Source organism: Tetranychus urticae, chromosome 3, assembly GCF_039701765.1.
Source record: "Tetranychus urticae isolate SD_2017Ah chromosome 3, NJAU_TeUrti_SD_1.0, whole genome shotgun sequence".
NCBI classification, from domain to species: domain Eukaryota; kingdom Metazoa; phylum Arthropoda; class Arachnida; order Trombidiformes; family Tetranychidae; genus Tetranychus; species Tetranychus urticae.
Genome location: NC_142960.1, coordinates 14,576,290 through 14,590,714, shown reverse-complemented (window position 1 = coordinate 14,590,714; position 14,425 = coordinate 14,576,290). Strand labels below are relative to the sequence as shown.

At 33.0% G+C, this 14,425-nt stretch overlaps 5 protein-coding genes and 1 non-coding gene across 12 annotated transcripts; 3 read left to right on the top strand and 3 right to left on the bottom strand.

Annotated features, from left to right (window-relative positions):
* The first annotated feature begins 13 nt into the window (after positions 1-13).
* LOC107364046 (heat shock protein beta-1) lies at positions 14-3,765 on the top strand. Of its 5 annotated transcripts, none has more exons than XM_015931331.3 (3): positions 14-141; positions 617-991; positions 3,103-3,765. In XM_015931331.3, exons 2-3 carry the CDS (start codon positions 635-637, stop codon positions 3,298-3,300), a joined length of 555 nt encoding a protein of 184 aa, XP_015786817.1. In that variant the 5' UTR covers positions 14-141; positions 617-634; the 3' UTR covers positions 3,301-3,765. The 5 variants fall into 5 exon arrangements, with proteins under 5 accessions (XP_015786817.1, XP_015786818.1, XP_089124891.1 ...); XM_015931332.3 differs by having other exon boundaries at positions 614-991; XM_089268765.1 differs by having other exon boundaries at positions 14-378.
* Positions 3,766-4,039: 274 nt separating this feature from the next.
* On the bottom strand, positions 4,040-6,368 carry Ilk (integrin linked kinase). 2 transcript variants are annotated; one of them, XM_089268761.1, is made up of 4 exons: positions 6,229-6,368; positions 5,987-6,084; positions 4,929-5,826; positions 4,040-4,862 (listed from the first exon to the last, which is right to left on the bottom strand). In XM_089268761.1, the coding sequence occupies exons 2-4, from the start codon at positions 6,073-6,075 to the stop codon at positions 4,482-4,484; spliced, it is 1,368 nt and encodes a 455-aa protein (XP_089124887.1). In that variant the 5' UTR covers positions 6,076-6,084; positions 6,229-6,368; the 3' UTR covers positions 4,040-4,481. The 2 variants fall into 2 exon arrangements, with proteins under 2 accessions (XP_089124887.1, XP_015786812.2); XM_015931326.3 differs by having other exon boundaries at positions 5,987-6,253.
* Psn (presenilin) lies at positions 6,367-8,331 on the bottom strand. Its single transcript, XM_015931325.2, has 2 exons — positions 8,150-8,331; positions 6,367-8,011 (listed from the first exon to the last, which is right to left on the bottom strand). The coding sequence occupies exons 1-2, from the start codon at positions 8,192-8,194 to the stop codon at positions 6,587-6,589; spliced, it is 1,470 nt and encodes a 489-aa protein (XP_015786811.1). The 5' UTR covers positions 8,195-8,331; the 3' UTR covers positions 6,367-6,586.
* A 727-nt stretch (positions 8,332-9,058) lies between these two features.
* Hip14 (palmitoyltransferase Hip14) lies at positions 9,059-11,704 on the top strand. Its single transcript, XM_015931314.3, has 8 exons — positions 9,059-9,620; positions 9,685-9,973; positions 10,047-10,278; positions 10,352-10,473; positions 10,539-10,779; positions 10,863-11,011; positions 11,094-11,191; positions 11,332-11,704. The coding sequence occupies exons 1-8, from the start codon at positions 9,160-9,162 to the stop codon at positions 11,456-11,458; spliced, it is 1,719 nt and encodes a 572-aa protein (XP_015786800.2). The 5' UTR covers positions 9,059-9,159; the 3' UTR covers positions 11,459-11,704.
* A 477-nt stretch (positions 11,705-12,181) lies between these two features.
* TRNAE-UUC (transfer RNA glutamic acid (anticodon UUC)) lies at positions 12,182-12,253 on the bottom strand. Its single transcript has one exon. It is a non-coding gene; the product is annotated as a tRNA-Glu (tRNA).
* A 405-nt stretch (positions 12,254-12,658) lies between these two features.
* On the top strand, positions 12,659-14,330 carry koko (cyclin Q). Of its 2 annotated transcripts, XM_015931328.3 has the most exons (3): positions 12,678-12,917; positions 13,188-13,268; positions 13,404-14,330. In XM_015931328.3, exon 3 carries the CDS (start codon positions 13,404-13,406, stop codon positions 14,241-14,243), a length of 840 nt encoding a protein of 279 aa, XP_015786814.1. In that variant the 5' UTR covers positions 12,678-12,917; positions 13,188-13,268; the 3' UTR covers positions 14,244-14,330. The 2 variants fall into 2 exon arrangements, with proteins under 2 accessions (XP_089124888.1, XP_015786814.1); XM_089268762.1 differs by lacking the exon at positions 13,188-13,268 and having other exon boundaries at positions 12,659-12,917.
* The last annotated feature ends 95 nt before the right edge of the window (positions 14,331-14,425 follow it).

Below are 14,425 nucleotides of genomic sequence, written 5' to 3'. Positions count from 1 at the left end.
ATCAGTCTATTTTTGTTAATCAGTGTGCTACGATATTTAATTGTGTGGTTCCCAAACAAGTGTACAAGTGTAAAAAGTACCATCGAAAGGAGACAAAGCAAAACCGGAGTAAAAATAATAATTACTTGAAACAACTAGAAGGTACAAGAATTTTCAATTACTTTACTTTGTTTATGATTATTATCACCTAAATCTGAAGTTGTTAGATGATGAAATGAAGAAGAAGGTGAATTAAGAGAAAGTAAAAAGAAAGTAAAAGATACTAATGATGATGATGAAGATGAGAACTGGTGAAGAAGTAGTAGCTTAAGAATAGGAAAACAACTCCTACATTAGACCTTGTTGCCAATACCCACGCCCGTTTAATCAATCAACGTGGTTAGTATAAATTGTTAGTCGGTTATGTTTCTCTTGATCAGTTAGTTGATAACACTATTGTAACGTATTTAATATCAGAAAACATTTCCACATTATCATTCTAACAATTAAACTCGATTATCTTTACTAATTTTACTTTACGTGCAACAAATTATTTGTTTATTTTTTCACTTTTCTTACTCTTCCTGGTGTTTACTGCGTATTTATTTTTTGCTGCTTTTGGTTATTCGTTAAGAAGGAAAGAAACAAGACAAAGATGACTTCTGAACGAAAAGTTCCTGTTCTTAGATCTGATTTTAACTTAATTGACAAGGAATTTGATTCAATTCGTGCAAGGTTTGAAGCTGAGATGGCCAGAATGGAAGACGAGATGATTCGATTTCGATCTCAAATTCAAGAAAAGGAGCGAGACTTTTTTGGTGGATCACATTTAACCTCTCGGATAAGCTCATCTAGTGAGGGAAGTAACCGTCGAAATGAACTATCTTCATGGTTAGATGATTCTTCACTTGTCCATGACACTCCTGATGGTAAAATTGTTAGGTTAAGATACGATGTTTCAGAATATGCTCCAGAGGACATTGTTGTCAAAACAATTGATCGAAGACTAAAGGTAAGAACAACCATTTTCAATCTATTAATCAGCTGGTTTAGTTTCTTCGTCTCAGTCAATCTAAATTAACATCGAAGCCTCCAAACTCATCCATTTTACGACTTAAATCTCGACTAACTTGAAAGTCAGAATAGTCTATTTAGTTGATCATTTACAAAATGGCACTTAACATCAAACTGTTGCATTTCAACTTAGACTATTAGGAATTGAGTGGCTCTCAGATAAAATAACGAAATGAGTTTTTAGACAATTACATCTTCCTCTGTATTCCCTCAAAATATTGCCTACTAAATTAGTCACCAAATTACTTGGTATTAAATTCAACAATAGCCATAAAGTTCACTGTAAAATAGCCTTATGAATAGCTAAATGACCCTTAACTGATTCTCATAAAACTGACTGACAGAGCTTCAAATCCCAGTCGATGTTAACCAGTGATATTAGTAAATGGTTTACGATAATGCTAGCTATCAACAATAATTTAGATAAATCTAACCACATTATGAAAATTGAACCGCGAAAGTAGATATTGACTATCTACAATTTATATTTCAAGCTCAAATAATCAACCAATTCTAATATTTTCCAATCAATTGGTCTTGGTTTATTAGACTCTTGGCTAAATAAGGTTTCTTAATTCAATTGAAGGTTGCTAATATTCAAAGTAAAAATGAGCAAAATAAGCCTTTACCCTGTCGCCAGTGAACTTGCCTATTGACCTTGTTTTGACTTATTGAAATGCTTGGTGTAATTTAATATGTTACATTCATTGAAAGTCAAATTAATCTACGATTTAAATCTGTTGAAACAAATACAATATCCGTTGAAATGTCATGACATGATTGTCTAGCTGTTTAAAAAAACAACCACAAGACGCAAGATTTCCACTAACTATGAGGCTATTTTTAACCAATGTTAACCATGTTAATCAATATTAATCCATACTTAGATGCTAGGGAAACCAAGAGAAAAATCAATATTTATTAAGGTCACCGGGTAATATTGAAAAATACATGAAACAGAGTTTCAGTAGTTTATTGTAATGTCATATTTGATTGGTTATTTCTAGTTGATTGTCTGGTAAACATCAATCAACAATTTTTTTCCGGTTTCCCCTTAAGTTTAATCAAAGAGGCAAATGAATGCTGAATATAACTTTCGATTAGCTCAATGATAAACTTGATTAGAAGCCAGATTTTTCATGGAATGTTTGAATCTCACTTTTTTACCCTCTTGTTTACCATTTTATCATGACTTAGGTTTTTTTTCGTTGATTCATCACCATTCAATTTTCATTTCATTCCCATAAACCAGATCAACTAGATTACATTAAAATAAAAAACATATCATACACATCATCGTGTACTTGGTGTTTGACATTGTTTCATTGTAACTCAATCCCAGTCCAAAAAGATGAGCCAGCTCATTGTCTGAAGACATTAGAAAGATTTTCTTGATTCGTTCATAACATCATTTCAGCAAAAAGATAACCTTGTCTTCTCATGACATTTGACGATAATAGATGTTAGCCAAATGATGAATAGTTTCATGACCAATCTCGCTATCAAAAACAGTTTGAAAAATATACATTTTGACATTCAAAAATGATCTCTTGACCATAATTTCAATAAACATTATTAATAGACATTATCAAAGTGGGCACAACTCCAAGCGTTAATACATTAGCATTTCATTTCCATCATTGAACATTATTCACAAACCATCAGCTTTTTGTTCCTCTTTTTATTTTATCCAGTGAACATTTAATTTCCAATGATTAGCCTTATAATGATTATTTATTTCCTAAAAAGGCAAAAGACTTAACATTTGATTTTCAAGGTTTCAGTTAAGACCATGTTAAAATTAAACAGAAACTTCAACCTCCTCCAGATTGTTGTTAATTATCAACAACTGTGCAGTAAAAATGTGGGTGTTTGACTCAGAGAACCCTCGGAACCCGATTTGTAACTCTATGTATAGTCATCTCTATCAGACATGTTTAAGTTGATTAATTAATCATCTTGAGAATGGCAAATATTACATTCTCAGAGTTTCTCATTTTCCTTTATTTCAACCAAAACTGACATTCATTTTTTTCTCTTCACTTGCAGGTTCATGCCAAACACGAGGAGAAATCAGAGAATCGCCATGTATTCCGTGAATACAATCGTGAATTTTTGCTTCCTGAAGGTGTCAATCCAGAACAGATTCGATCAACATTATCAACTGATGGTATTCTGACCATTGAAGCACCATTAGCAGCAATCGAAGGATCAAATGAAAGGCGAATCCCAATCGCTCATAAATGATGAACAATCCCAATCGAGTCCAATACAAGCAACTCACCCACAAATACAAACAATTAGCTATTATCAGTTATTAGTTGGTCAGCTTATTATTAATTTTGGATCAGTCTTGTATAAGCTACTAAATTAAGGTTTATTTTGTAATCTCCGTTTAACCAGAAAACAATTTGTTTTCAAACAAAATCATCAACAATTATCTTCTCATTTGTTTGTTGTTTTCAATTGGACTCTTTCTGATTGTCATTCATTAACTCTTTTCACTCAATTGTGCTACTCAACCAATTTGATTTACTCTTAATTGTTTTCTTGCCTAAACACACACAGCATCTATTGTTTGATTGCAATCCAAGTTTACCATTATTTCAATTTTAACTTTTATTTTTCATAATTATGCATATAACTCTTTCAATTGATAATTGTGATGAGTAAATTTCGGATAATAAAAGTCTCAACTGATTATTCTTGAAATATTATTTCATTTTGACATTTTTTCAATTCTACTATACATTTGATCTATTAATTGATGGGAAAACAACGGAATTGTTATTATAAACAACTTGTTATTGTTATTCCCAATCCAGAAACATCTTGAGCAAAATTTGCCATATTTGAGCAATTCGTAGCTTATTCATAGAATCTGGTTGATCATAATAATAAATTACTGTAAGCTACCATTAACTTCATTAGTTGAACTGAAACAATCTGAAGAGAATTGATTAATGTTGAAAAAATGAAACTGATGTAATTCATAATTTTTTTATTGATTCATCAATAACAATAATAAGCCGCCGGAAAAGTATGAGTTACTTTTATATCATTCACATATTTTATTAGCTGTATCTTAAGGCAGTGAAAGTCTTCCAAGTTTAACTTTCTTCACAATTCAGAGTTAAGCTCAGATCATTGATACTTTGGTAAATTCATAAAATACAATTTGATCATGATCCGTTGAAACAGATTCGTATTGAAATCCAGAATGGAGTATCAGTGGCTATGTAAGGCACAATCGAGAAAACAACCAAAAAGTATATTCAGAGGTTTTATTACAATATTGCGAGGTTAAAGTTGATTTCCATCATATTAAGTTTGCGAATAATCGTCAATATATTCATAATAATTTGTATAATAAATTTTCTATGCGTGGCTCTTTCTTCCTTCAATCCGGTTTAGCGTAAAAAGTGACATCAGGCATGAATCATTTTTTCAAGAATTGGTATTACTTGATCAAATGTTGGCCTTTTACCTGGCTCTTCATTCATACAAATTTTGGTTAATTTTCCCATGTGTGAGGATATTCCAGGAGGTATAGAAATACGTAAATCTTCCAAGGCAATTTTCATTCCACACTCCATTGGTGAGAGCTCAGCAAAAGGTACTTGTCGAGTTGCTAATTCCCACAAAAGAACAGCAAATGACCACATATCGGCAGCCTTTACATTAATTTCTGTAAGCTTTTTCTGTAATACTTCTGGAGCCATCCAAGCAGGATGATAATATTTGTTGCGTTCTTGGAATGAAAACTTAGTATCAGCCATGTTTATTCTAGCTGTAAGATCTTCATCAATCTGAAAGAGAAAAAAGGATTATTATTATCGAAATTCTTATAAATATCTTGTCCAACTAATACTTACATAGACATGTTTAGAGTTGAGGAAATAGCGCATTATCATTGGTTCTAATGAGTGTAGAAAAGCCATTCCTTTGGCGATATCAACAGCAAATCTTAAAGCTCGAGTTTGGTCTACAACAAGATTTGTGGGTTGATGAAGTACTTGGTAGAGGCTTCCATAAGGCATGAATTGATTGATTACAACCAAATTAGGCGGCGAATTGGTACAACCAATAACAGGTAAAACATTTGGATGTGAAAATATTCTGAGACGCGGGAACTCCTCTGAAAAATTCCTGGAAGCTCGACGAATTACATCCGCCGAAGGTTTCACTCCAAGAGATAAAAATTTAGCAGCAATCTCATTGTTTTGCCAAATGCCTCGCCATGTTTCACCAGATTTGGTGATTGATATTTTCTCCTGTAAATGAAGATCTTCCAGTTTTATACCCATGTGACGAGAAAGTGTAGCATCTCGAGAGCGAGTTTTAGTTCCAAGCCAACCTTGTTCTTTGTAAGGCACTTTTTTGGACACATCTTGACCCATCTTTTCAGCTAACTCAAGTAAACTTGAAGCCATTTGTCCTTTACTTTTATCTAATGGCGTTTCACCATACTTATTGATGATGTTTACTCGAGCTCCAGCGTTGATTAGATCCTCGGCAATCTGCTGATATCCCCAGAAACAAGAATAATGTAAAGGAGTGTTCCCATGTTCATTGATTGAATTAACGTCTGCTTTATGACGAAGAAGATAATTAACAATCTCTCTGTGACCATGAGCTGATGCTAAATGAAGACCAGTATCATCACCCATGTTGGTTGCATTGATTCGAGCTCCTCGATTGATTAACATCTCAACAATATGTCTTCTTCCAGATTTACAAGCCCAGTGAAGAGGGCTGAAACCATGATCATCACTAGATTTAGGTTCAAGAAAAATGTAAACAACATTATAGTACTATTGGGATGCTAGGAAAAGGTTAAGAAAAAGTTAAAAAATTAGGTCACCGTAGTTATTGATTTTTTAAACAATTAATTAAAAGGGTAGGTTGAAGAAATGAATTTATATTCGCTTACCCTTGGTTTAAATCATGAGTTGTATCGTCAAGCCAAACTCGGACCAAAACACCATTACCTTCACGGCACCAGTGAAATATATCTTCCATGATGAATTACTGTTAAATTTAGAGATGAAACACGGTTTTAATTCAAAGAATAAAACAATTTAGAAATAAATTCAATGATGAGAATAATGAGTAAAATTATAAACTAAAATCAACAGGAAAATGGAGTTAAGATGTTAAAAAATCTTCTTTTACCATAAATAGCATCGGATGAAGGATGATAATGTTTACAGGGTTTAGAAAGTTTCTTTAGAGTAGGTGGAGAAAAAGTTGCGCGAGTTTAACCTAAAATCTTAATCATACTGAATTTTGTAAACTTCCTACACGAATATGTATTGACCAAAAAAAGTTTATTATGAGCGTTGATCTCACCATTTGATGAATACAGTTGAAATGGAGGGATAGGATGATAAGAGGGAGAGAAAAAGAGTTTTGAATTTTATAAGCTTAAAAATGAGTTGATCACATTATTGAAAACCATGGAAGATTTACAATGATAACATGTACTGACTTTGTGTTTGTAAATACAAAGTGGATTTATTTTAAATTTGGATTAAATAAAGATCTGTTGTTCAGCAAGACGGTCACAAAATGGTGCCACTAACTGAGATGTTGTAAAATAAAAAGTTAACCCGAAAAATATTGATATTGGAAGAGCAGGCAACGCTTTCTTGAAGAAGGCAAGAAGTAGAAGAGTTAAGCAAAGTCCAATTAGAATCGATACAAAACAGGCTAATGTGGTATTCCAATCGCCATATGATGACGCTTTACCCACGAGAACACTGTAAAATATAAAATCACCTAAGCCTAATTTAACTCCCCTTTCTTCTTCTTCAAATTCATCAACTCCTGCTAAATCGGGTCTAAGATTGTCTTGTCCTCGGAACGAGATTGGTGGTATATCGGCTTCAGGTTGGGCTGGTTGGGTTGAAGAAGGCGATTGTGATGATGAAGATGCTTGTCCTTCTCTGATATTCTGGTCTTGTTGAGTTGGACGATTTTGATCGACTTCTTGATTAGTAAGAGCTGACTTTTCTCCACCGTCTGCCATTCCTGTGAAGTAGGTTACTGCTGAGGAGTAAATGAGAGAAGGGAAAATAGACTCATTTCGGCTTTGTGCAGTTTCAACCAGGATTCGAAGAGGGCCTTTCGGGCATAAAACAGCAACTAAGTCCCAAACTGATATGACAGCAAGTATCACCCACACAGTCCATTCTGGAATGTATTTTATTAGAACTAAAGCCATAAGAGCTGAAACAACTAGCAGGTAAGCTTGTTGGACGATAAGTGGACCTTTCCAATGTATGCAAATCATCCCTAAAATTCCAAAGTTCCAAATGAATATAGAGACACTGATATAATCTACTGGAAGATTATATTTTTGTAAGACTACGGATAAATAGATGAACATAAATAGGAATAGAAGTAATGATGATGACAGCACCAACCATCCGTAGATAACTTTGTAGAATCGGTATGTATATAAAAGGATCAGGACAAAAGTCATGACAACGATTACAATGAGAAAAATGAATGCATTAGCGAATGAGTGCCAAACTCTAGTCGTGGTATCAGCTTTCTGGTCAGTAAATGGTGTATATAACAAATACTGATTGGTCTTGGTGTAGAATTGGAGAGATCCTATCGATGCAACTACAATTAGCATACAAATTGAAACTGGTATAAATAATTTGATAACATGGCTAGCTCCGTATTTCAATTCTTCTTCTTCAATTGATCTTTGGGCGGAATTCATAGATCCAGGCGAGGATGAACCTTCAGCCTCATCGTGTTCACCGGCTGGTGCCTCGTTATTAACCAATCGTTGAGGGCTAACTCCAGATATTCCTTCATCGGCAACTTGATTAACATTTCTATTGCTGCTACGCTTACGTTTAGGTTGACCTCCAGCAGGATCGGACATCAAAACAAGAAGATACAACGCGAAATTTGCTGTGATGAACATCATAGCAAACTCCTAGAAAGACATAAAATGAATTGAATTAATTATGAGTTCAAATTGTTCTCCAAGCTTATTTCGATTAAAGAATGAGTGCCCAGTTAAACAAAATTAAATACTATAATAAAATGAATAAAGAATAATAATTCAACTTACCGGAAGAAAGGAGTAATCATCATCAACTTGATTTATGTTAACCATATTGATTATTGATTCTTTATAATGCTAAGGGTCAAATTTGTCAACAGTCAACCAAAGTAGTACAATGATCATCAGGTGAACTAAAAGATACAGGTTGAAATCAACACTCAAATTACTGTTTTTGTTATTCAATAATCTTTGTTGATTATTGAAATTGAATAGAAAGGCGTTGTTGACAGCTTTTAAATCAGATGTTGTAAGGATATTGGAGATTTGACAGAGGCGCCAATTGTGCTTCCTTTTAAAGATTTTTTTTGAATATTACTCACAACTTATGGAAAAAATATCCTTTTTCTTCATGATTACCTGTTTCTTATTGTAATTTTGCTTGAAATATTTATTCATAATTCGCAAGAATCTATGGAGATAAAAAATTCATTAAATTGACAGTGATTATATTGGTTTTATCCGTTTACATTAGATAAAGGTAAGCCTTAAGCTTCGTCTCTTTTACATTTACTGCACTGGCCAATTATCTAATTTTAAGGGTCAGCAATGCAAGAAAATTCTGAATCTCGTTATGTTATCGTTGCAGTACGAAACTGTAGGTCAGTCCATTAGTAAATTGTTGATAACTTACAGCTCTTTGGTTCTTCAGCTGTCTTCGACTCTATTTTGCATGGTTTTAGTCCAACCCGCCCATAAATTTTGGGATCCGAAATTACTGTTGCCAATGATTGAACTTTCACGCTCTTTGCTTTGTTATAATTATTTTTTTTTCTTTTCAACTCATTATTTTGTCCTTTATTTCAAGACATCCATCATTGAAATCATTAAATTCTGATTATTTTAACATCAATGTTCAATAGATAAGTATCGATTCCTGGATCCGATCCCTCATCTGGCCATTCAGGTTTCACTTATTTCATCGCCTTCGCATCATCACTGAATCAATTTTTAATCGTATCTTGTTATGAGAAATAATCATATATGGTAATTCACATGATTATTTCTCTTCAAAGACAATGGATGACACAGTTTCACCATCATCAATGATTTTTGAAGCAACTCGCTATGGTGAATTGGATAAAGTGAAAGAATTTGTTGAACAAGGCTTTGATGTTAATGAAAGGGACAATGAAGATGTTACTCTCCTCCATTGGGCTGCTATCAACAATCGAATCGAGATTGTCAAGTTTCTCATCATTAAAGGGGCGATCATTGATGCTATCGGTGGTGAAACCAAGTCCACACCACTTCATTGGGCAACCAGTATGGGACATCTCAAAATGGTTGTGTTATTGATGAAAAATGGAGCTGATCCGACAATTATGAGTGCAGAGGGTTATAATTGTCTTCATCTCGCTGCTCAATTCGGTAAAACTGGTATTGTTGCCTACCTGCTTGCCAAAGGTGTCGACATCAATGTACCAGATGCATATTTTGGACGAACTGCACTTATGTGGGCAGCCTTTCGAACCACTACGTGAGTATTTCCCGTCATATAACATGATTTTATTCTCATAATCTAATTATTTCTCCTTCTGCAGACAAGATCCTGTTCGGTTGCTAATAAACCTTGGAGCTAGTCTCAATTTATGTGATAACAAAGAGAATAATACTGCTCTGCACTTCGCAATTTACTCAAGAAACACCAATGCTGTCTCCAATCTGCTTAATGCCGGAGCCAATGTTTTTATACAAAACGTACATGGTGATACTCCTCAAGAGATGGCTAGACGCTTGAATGTTACTTGGTTAGCTAAGAGAATTGAAGAGTCTGCAGAAGAAAAGAAACTGCCTTCCAAACCCTGGTATATAAGATTGTATAAAGATAAGGTAATAATTAATTTTGATTGCTTCAAACTTTGCGTTCATATTTAACTTATACAATTTCGTCCTTTATTTGCAGAAAATTTCAAACTACGCTTTAAGTAGTGTACCTTTTTTAGTTTATTTTACTCTGGGAGCTGTTCTAAACTCAGAATTAACTTATTTTTGGAAATCTATAATCTGGTCTGTTATGGTTCTTGTCACATGTAAAATAAGTCATCATGATGATGTTTGCCATTTTTGGCCCATTTCAATATATCTTGCTACAAAATTTTGGCTTTATGTTACTATTGTTTTTTGGTTAATATTTTGTAAGTAATCATCAAGATATTTCAATCTTAATCAATCTATAAATTTTCTAATTTATTGTTTATTTGTTTGCAGATATGCCTTCTTGGTTACTAATAACATGTTTGGGCTTCTCTACTTTACTAGTTTATAGCTTTTATAAAACATGGAAAAGTAATCCCGGTATTATATTAAGTAACCGAGAAGAAAAATTTCGAGTAAGTTTCGAGCAATGAATAATAATTGGGAAATTTATTGAAATTTGGCAATTTTTTATTTACAGACAATCATTGAATTAGCCGAGAAAAGTGATTTTGACGCGGCTTGGTATTGCTATACCTGTCTTGTAAGAAGACCTTTACGGTCCAAACATTGCACTTTTTGTAATGTTTGTGTGGCAAAATTTGATCATCATTGTCCATGGGTCAGAAATTGTGTCGGAGCTGATAATCATAAATATTTTGTGTGGTATTTAACCTCAGTAGTTGCTATGTGTTCCATATACATCTATACATCATTCCTCTGTAAGTAATTACAATGTTCAATCAAAATCCAGTGTAAAGCTCACATTTATCAGAAACTAATCATCTGTTTTCTCTATGTTTAGTTTGGGAATCTAATATTGATCCAGATATTTCCGGATTTTCTTACGTCGGAGAAGCCCTCAGAACTAATGGCTGGGTAACTCTTGGCTTTTTTCTATCTGTCCTTCATTTCATCTGGGTTTCTAGTCTATTAGTTTGTCAATTGTATCAAGTAAGGCTATTTCATCTACTCTTTCAAATATCCATCTCTAAACAGAAATCTAACAAGTTATTTGAAACTTTTATTCCATTAGCTATGCATATTGGGAATGACCACCAATGAAAGAATGAAATGTCATAGGTATCATTATTTCATCAAAAGTCCACAAGGAGATCCAATCAGTCCTTTCCAGTAAGTCTTTTTAACCGCTGAGTCTCAAACTTTGAGACATCTTTTTAAACTAATAACTTAATTTTTATTGTCCTAGTGTTACTGTCCTTTGACTTCATTTTCCCCATTTTAATTTTTAATTTATTCATTTATCATTACAGTTATGGTATTCTTCGCAATCTATTTGAGTTCTGTGATTGGCATTGTATCAAATCATTTCGTACACCAAAATATGACTGGAAAAGTATTTACGATCTTGACGACCTGAAAGAAATTAAATTGGTCTAATCGAGTCATCAATTATTTATACTATACACTAAACTTAGAAATTTTTGAAACTCCAAAAATTTAAGGTTCACATTACCTCCATTTTATTTACTTTACTCTAAACCTAATCATGAGTCCTGATGCAAGGAATAATGACGAGTAAAGTGTTAACCTAATCGTGCAACAAACCATTCTTATGAACTGAGAAAATTAAGGAAATTTGATCTCATTTTTTTCATTTATTATTAAAATTATTTTTCATTGTTTTTTGCATCTCCATGCTATGGACAAAGTTTGTTGATTTTCTGATGATTAAACATCACTTAATATTAAAGCCAAATTCCAACTGAATAATTTCCCAAAGTAGCAAATAAATTGCCAGTTTTAAATAATAATATCTAAAAATCAGATTAGCATCGTCAAGCAATACACATAAGCATACCGAACAGTGAACAGCACCCGAATCCAAATGGATAATGCTATTAATTTTTAACTGAATTTTTTAAACAAATATCATTCAATAGCATAGATTAAGTAAGAATAGTGGTGATAAAATCATGAAACTATAAAATCTCCCAACTATTGATACAAATCGTAAAAATTTATGAACTTCAGAATATTTTAACGAACAAAAGCAGCCAATTTTGCTTTCAAGAGCCACCAAAAAATGACATTACAAGGTACGAGCCATTAATTAGTTGAATTGATTAGCAAATGACGCGATGCAAAAACTTCAAAAATATACTCCGATACCGGGAATCGAACCCGGGCCTTCTGGGTGAAAGCCAGATATCCTAACCACTAGACTATATCGGATGTACCTTACAGTAAGAGTTCGAACATTGAATAAAAACATAAACGTTTAAAGGCTGAAGCCGAAGAAAACTTTCGGTTGTTCAATAAATCGATTGGAATCATGATGGTCATTGACTTGAATATGGTATTGATGAAAAACTTGATTATCATTAGTTAATTTTGGAAAAAAGGGTCGCAATCAAGCTCGAAATGCTAGTAATTTTGAATGAAAACTGCTACTTACAGCAAGAACGGGATAGTCGGAGTCAACTTCTTGTGCTTACATCTGATAGATCAGCAATACTGAAATGTGAGATTTATTTTCAATTTTCAGTTTGACTATAAATATTTTATTGGTGGCTGGTAAAAATATTTAAATTAATGTCTTTTCGCGTTTTAAAAATGAAAATTGGTTGGGTTAAAAGTGAGTGGCTTTGTTTACAGTCACATTTTGAGTCAGATGGGAAAAAGATAATGTCTGATAGAGGCGCCAATTGTGTTATTTTTAAAGATTTTGCTTCTGGTTAATTTACATTAAAAAATATCTTCTCTGTTACTTTCTATTTCTTATTGTGATTTAGTTTATATCATTATATTTTATATCTCAACATGAGTTTTTAAAAGCAGTTAATTCATTTCATTGAACTGTGAATCTATTGATTTTATCCTCTTACAATCGACAAAGGTAAGCCTCAAACCTTGGTTTATGCATTCATGTTATTACCATTGAAATCAACCACTCTTCAGATATTGGATAACTTTAGCTTTTTTTGCTGAATTAGTTGAATCTTTTCTTGAGATGATAGAGTAATTTATTCAACTTTCGATATCTTTCGAAACGCCTTCTATTTTATCCAATATATGCAATGCCTTAAGCTATCTTTTAAGAGCTTCAATCTCTCATCGATATGTTTTGTTATCATTTTGTTTTTAACATTTTCTTCCTTCCTTGAAGTCTTGCAAATATCATTTATTGAATTTTCTGACCTGTTTGTGAGCCTTCTAACAAGGATCCTTTAAACAGTCGTTAAAAAGGGTAAATATAATTCAATTGCTCATCTATTGTTGAAACAAATAAATTATCAAAATTTCCAATTATGACTAACATTGTAAGATACACCTATGTAACGTATTTTTCCTTATTTTTACGCTTTTTATCGCTTCTTTGAAGATGAGTAATTTTAGCGCATCTTCCCAAGCTAGTTCATTTTTCAACAAAAAACTCCATCAGGCTCTCAAAACTGTCTATGAATGTGGTGTTAAACTCGAAGCTAAACTGGAAACAATTGCATCAGCAGCTATCTATTTCCATAAATTTTATAAAATATGCTCTCCTGAACAATTTGATCCGATGCTGATTGGAGCAACATGCATTTACTTGGCTGGTAAAGTTGAAGAAGATCATATCAAGCTACGAGATTTAATCAATGTCTTCCATGCAACCCTAAATCGAGCCAACAAAATGATTCCATTACAATTTGACAATTATTATTGGAATCTGAGAGAGTCATTGGTTCGTTTGGAACTATTGATGTTACGTGTTCTCAAGTTTGATGTTAATAATGATCTAGCTCATCGGTTTCTCCTTCACTATTTACGATCGATAAATGAATGGATTGGAAAAGATTACTCTTCTTCAACAGCCTTTTCTCAAACTTGCTGGTCATTGCTAAATGATTATTATCTAAATCCAAAGTCCATCGACCATAATGCATCTCACGTAGCTATAGCTATTATCGAGATTGCTATAAAAACACTCGGAATCCAAATCCCATTGGAAAACGAAGCTCTCATGGATTGGAAAGTAGCGTTGTGTGAAAATGCAACAAAAGACAAAGTTCATGCCATTATTTCGGAAGTTTTGACTTTATATGAAAACGATGATCGTGAAAGTGCATCAAAACCACCACCAAAAGAAATATCTCCAAGAAAAACTCCTAATTCAGAAGTTACAGGTGGCAATATCAGACAATACACTCCTGCAAAGATTATTGAATATCCAAACAAATGAAAGCAGTGAACACAGTGTAAGCATCCTCTGGAGTAGCTAAAATATATTAGAATTATTTATAACATTAAACATTATGTTTCCATTTGATCTAAATTTGTACCACTGATTACGGACTATATCCTTTTTGAAAAAAGTTCAATATTTACTTTCTTCAATTCCAATATTCGACGCTTAGCTCGCTT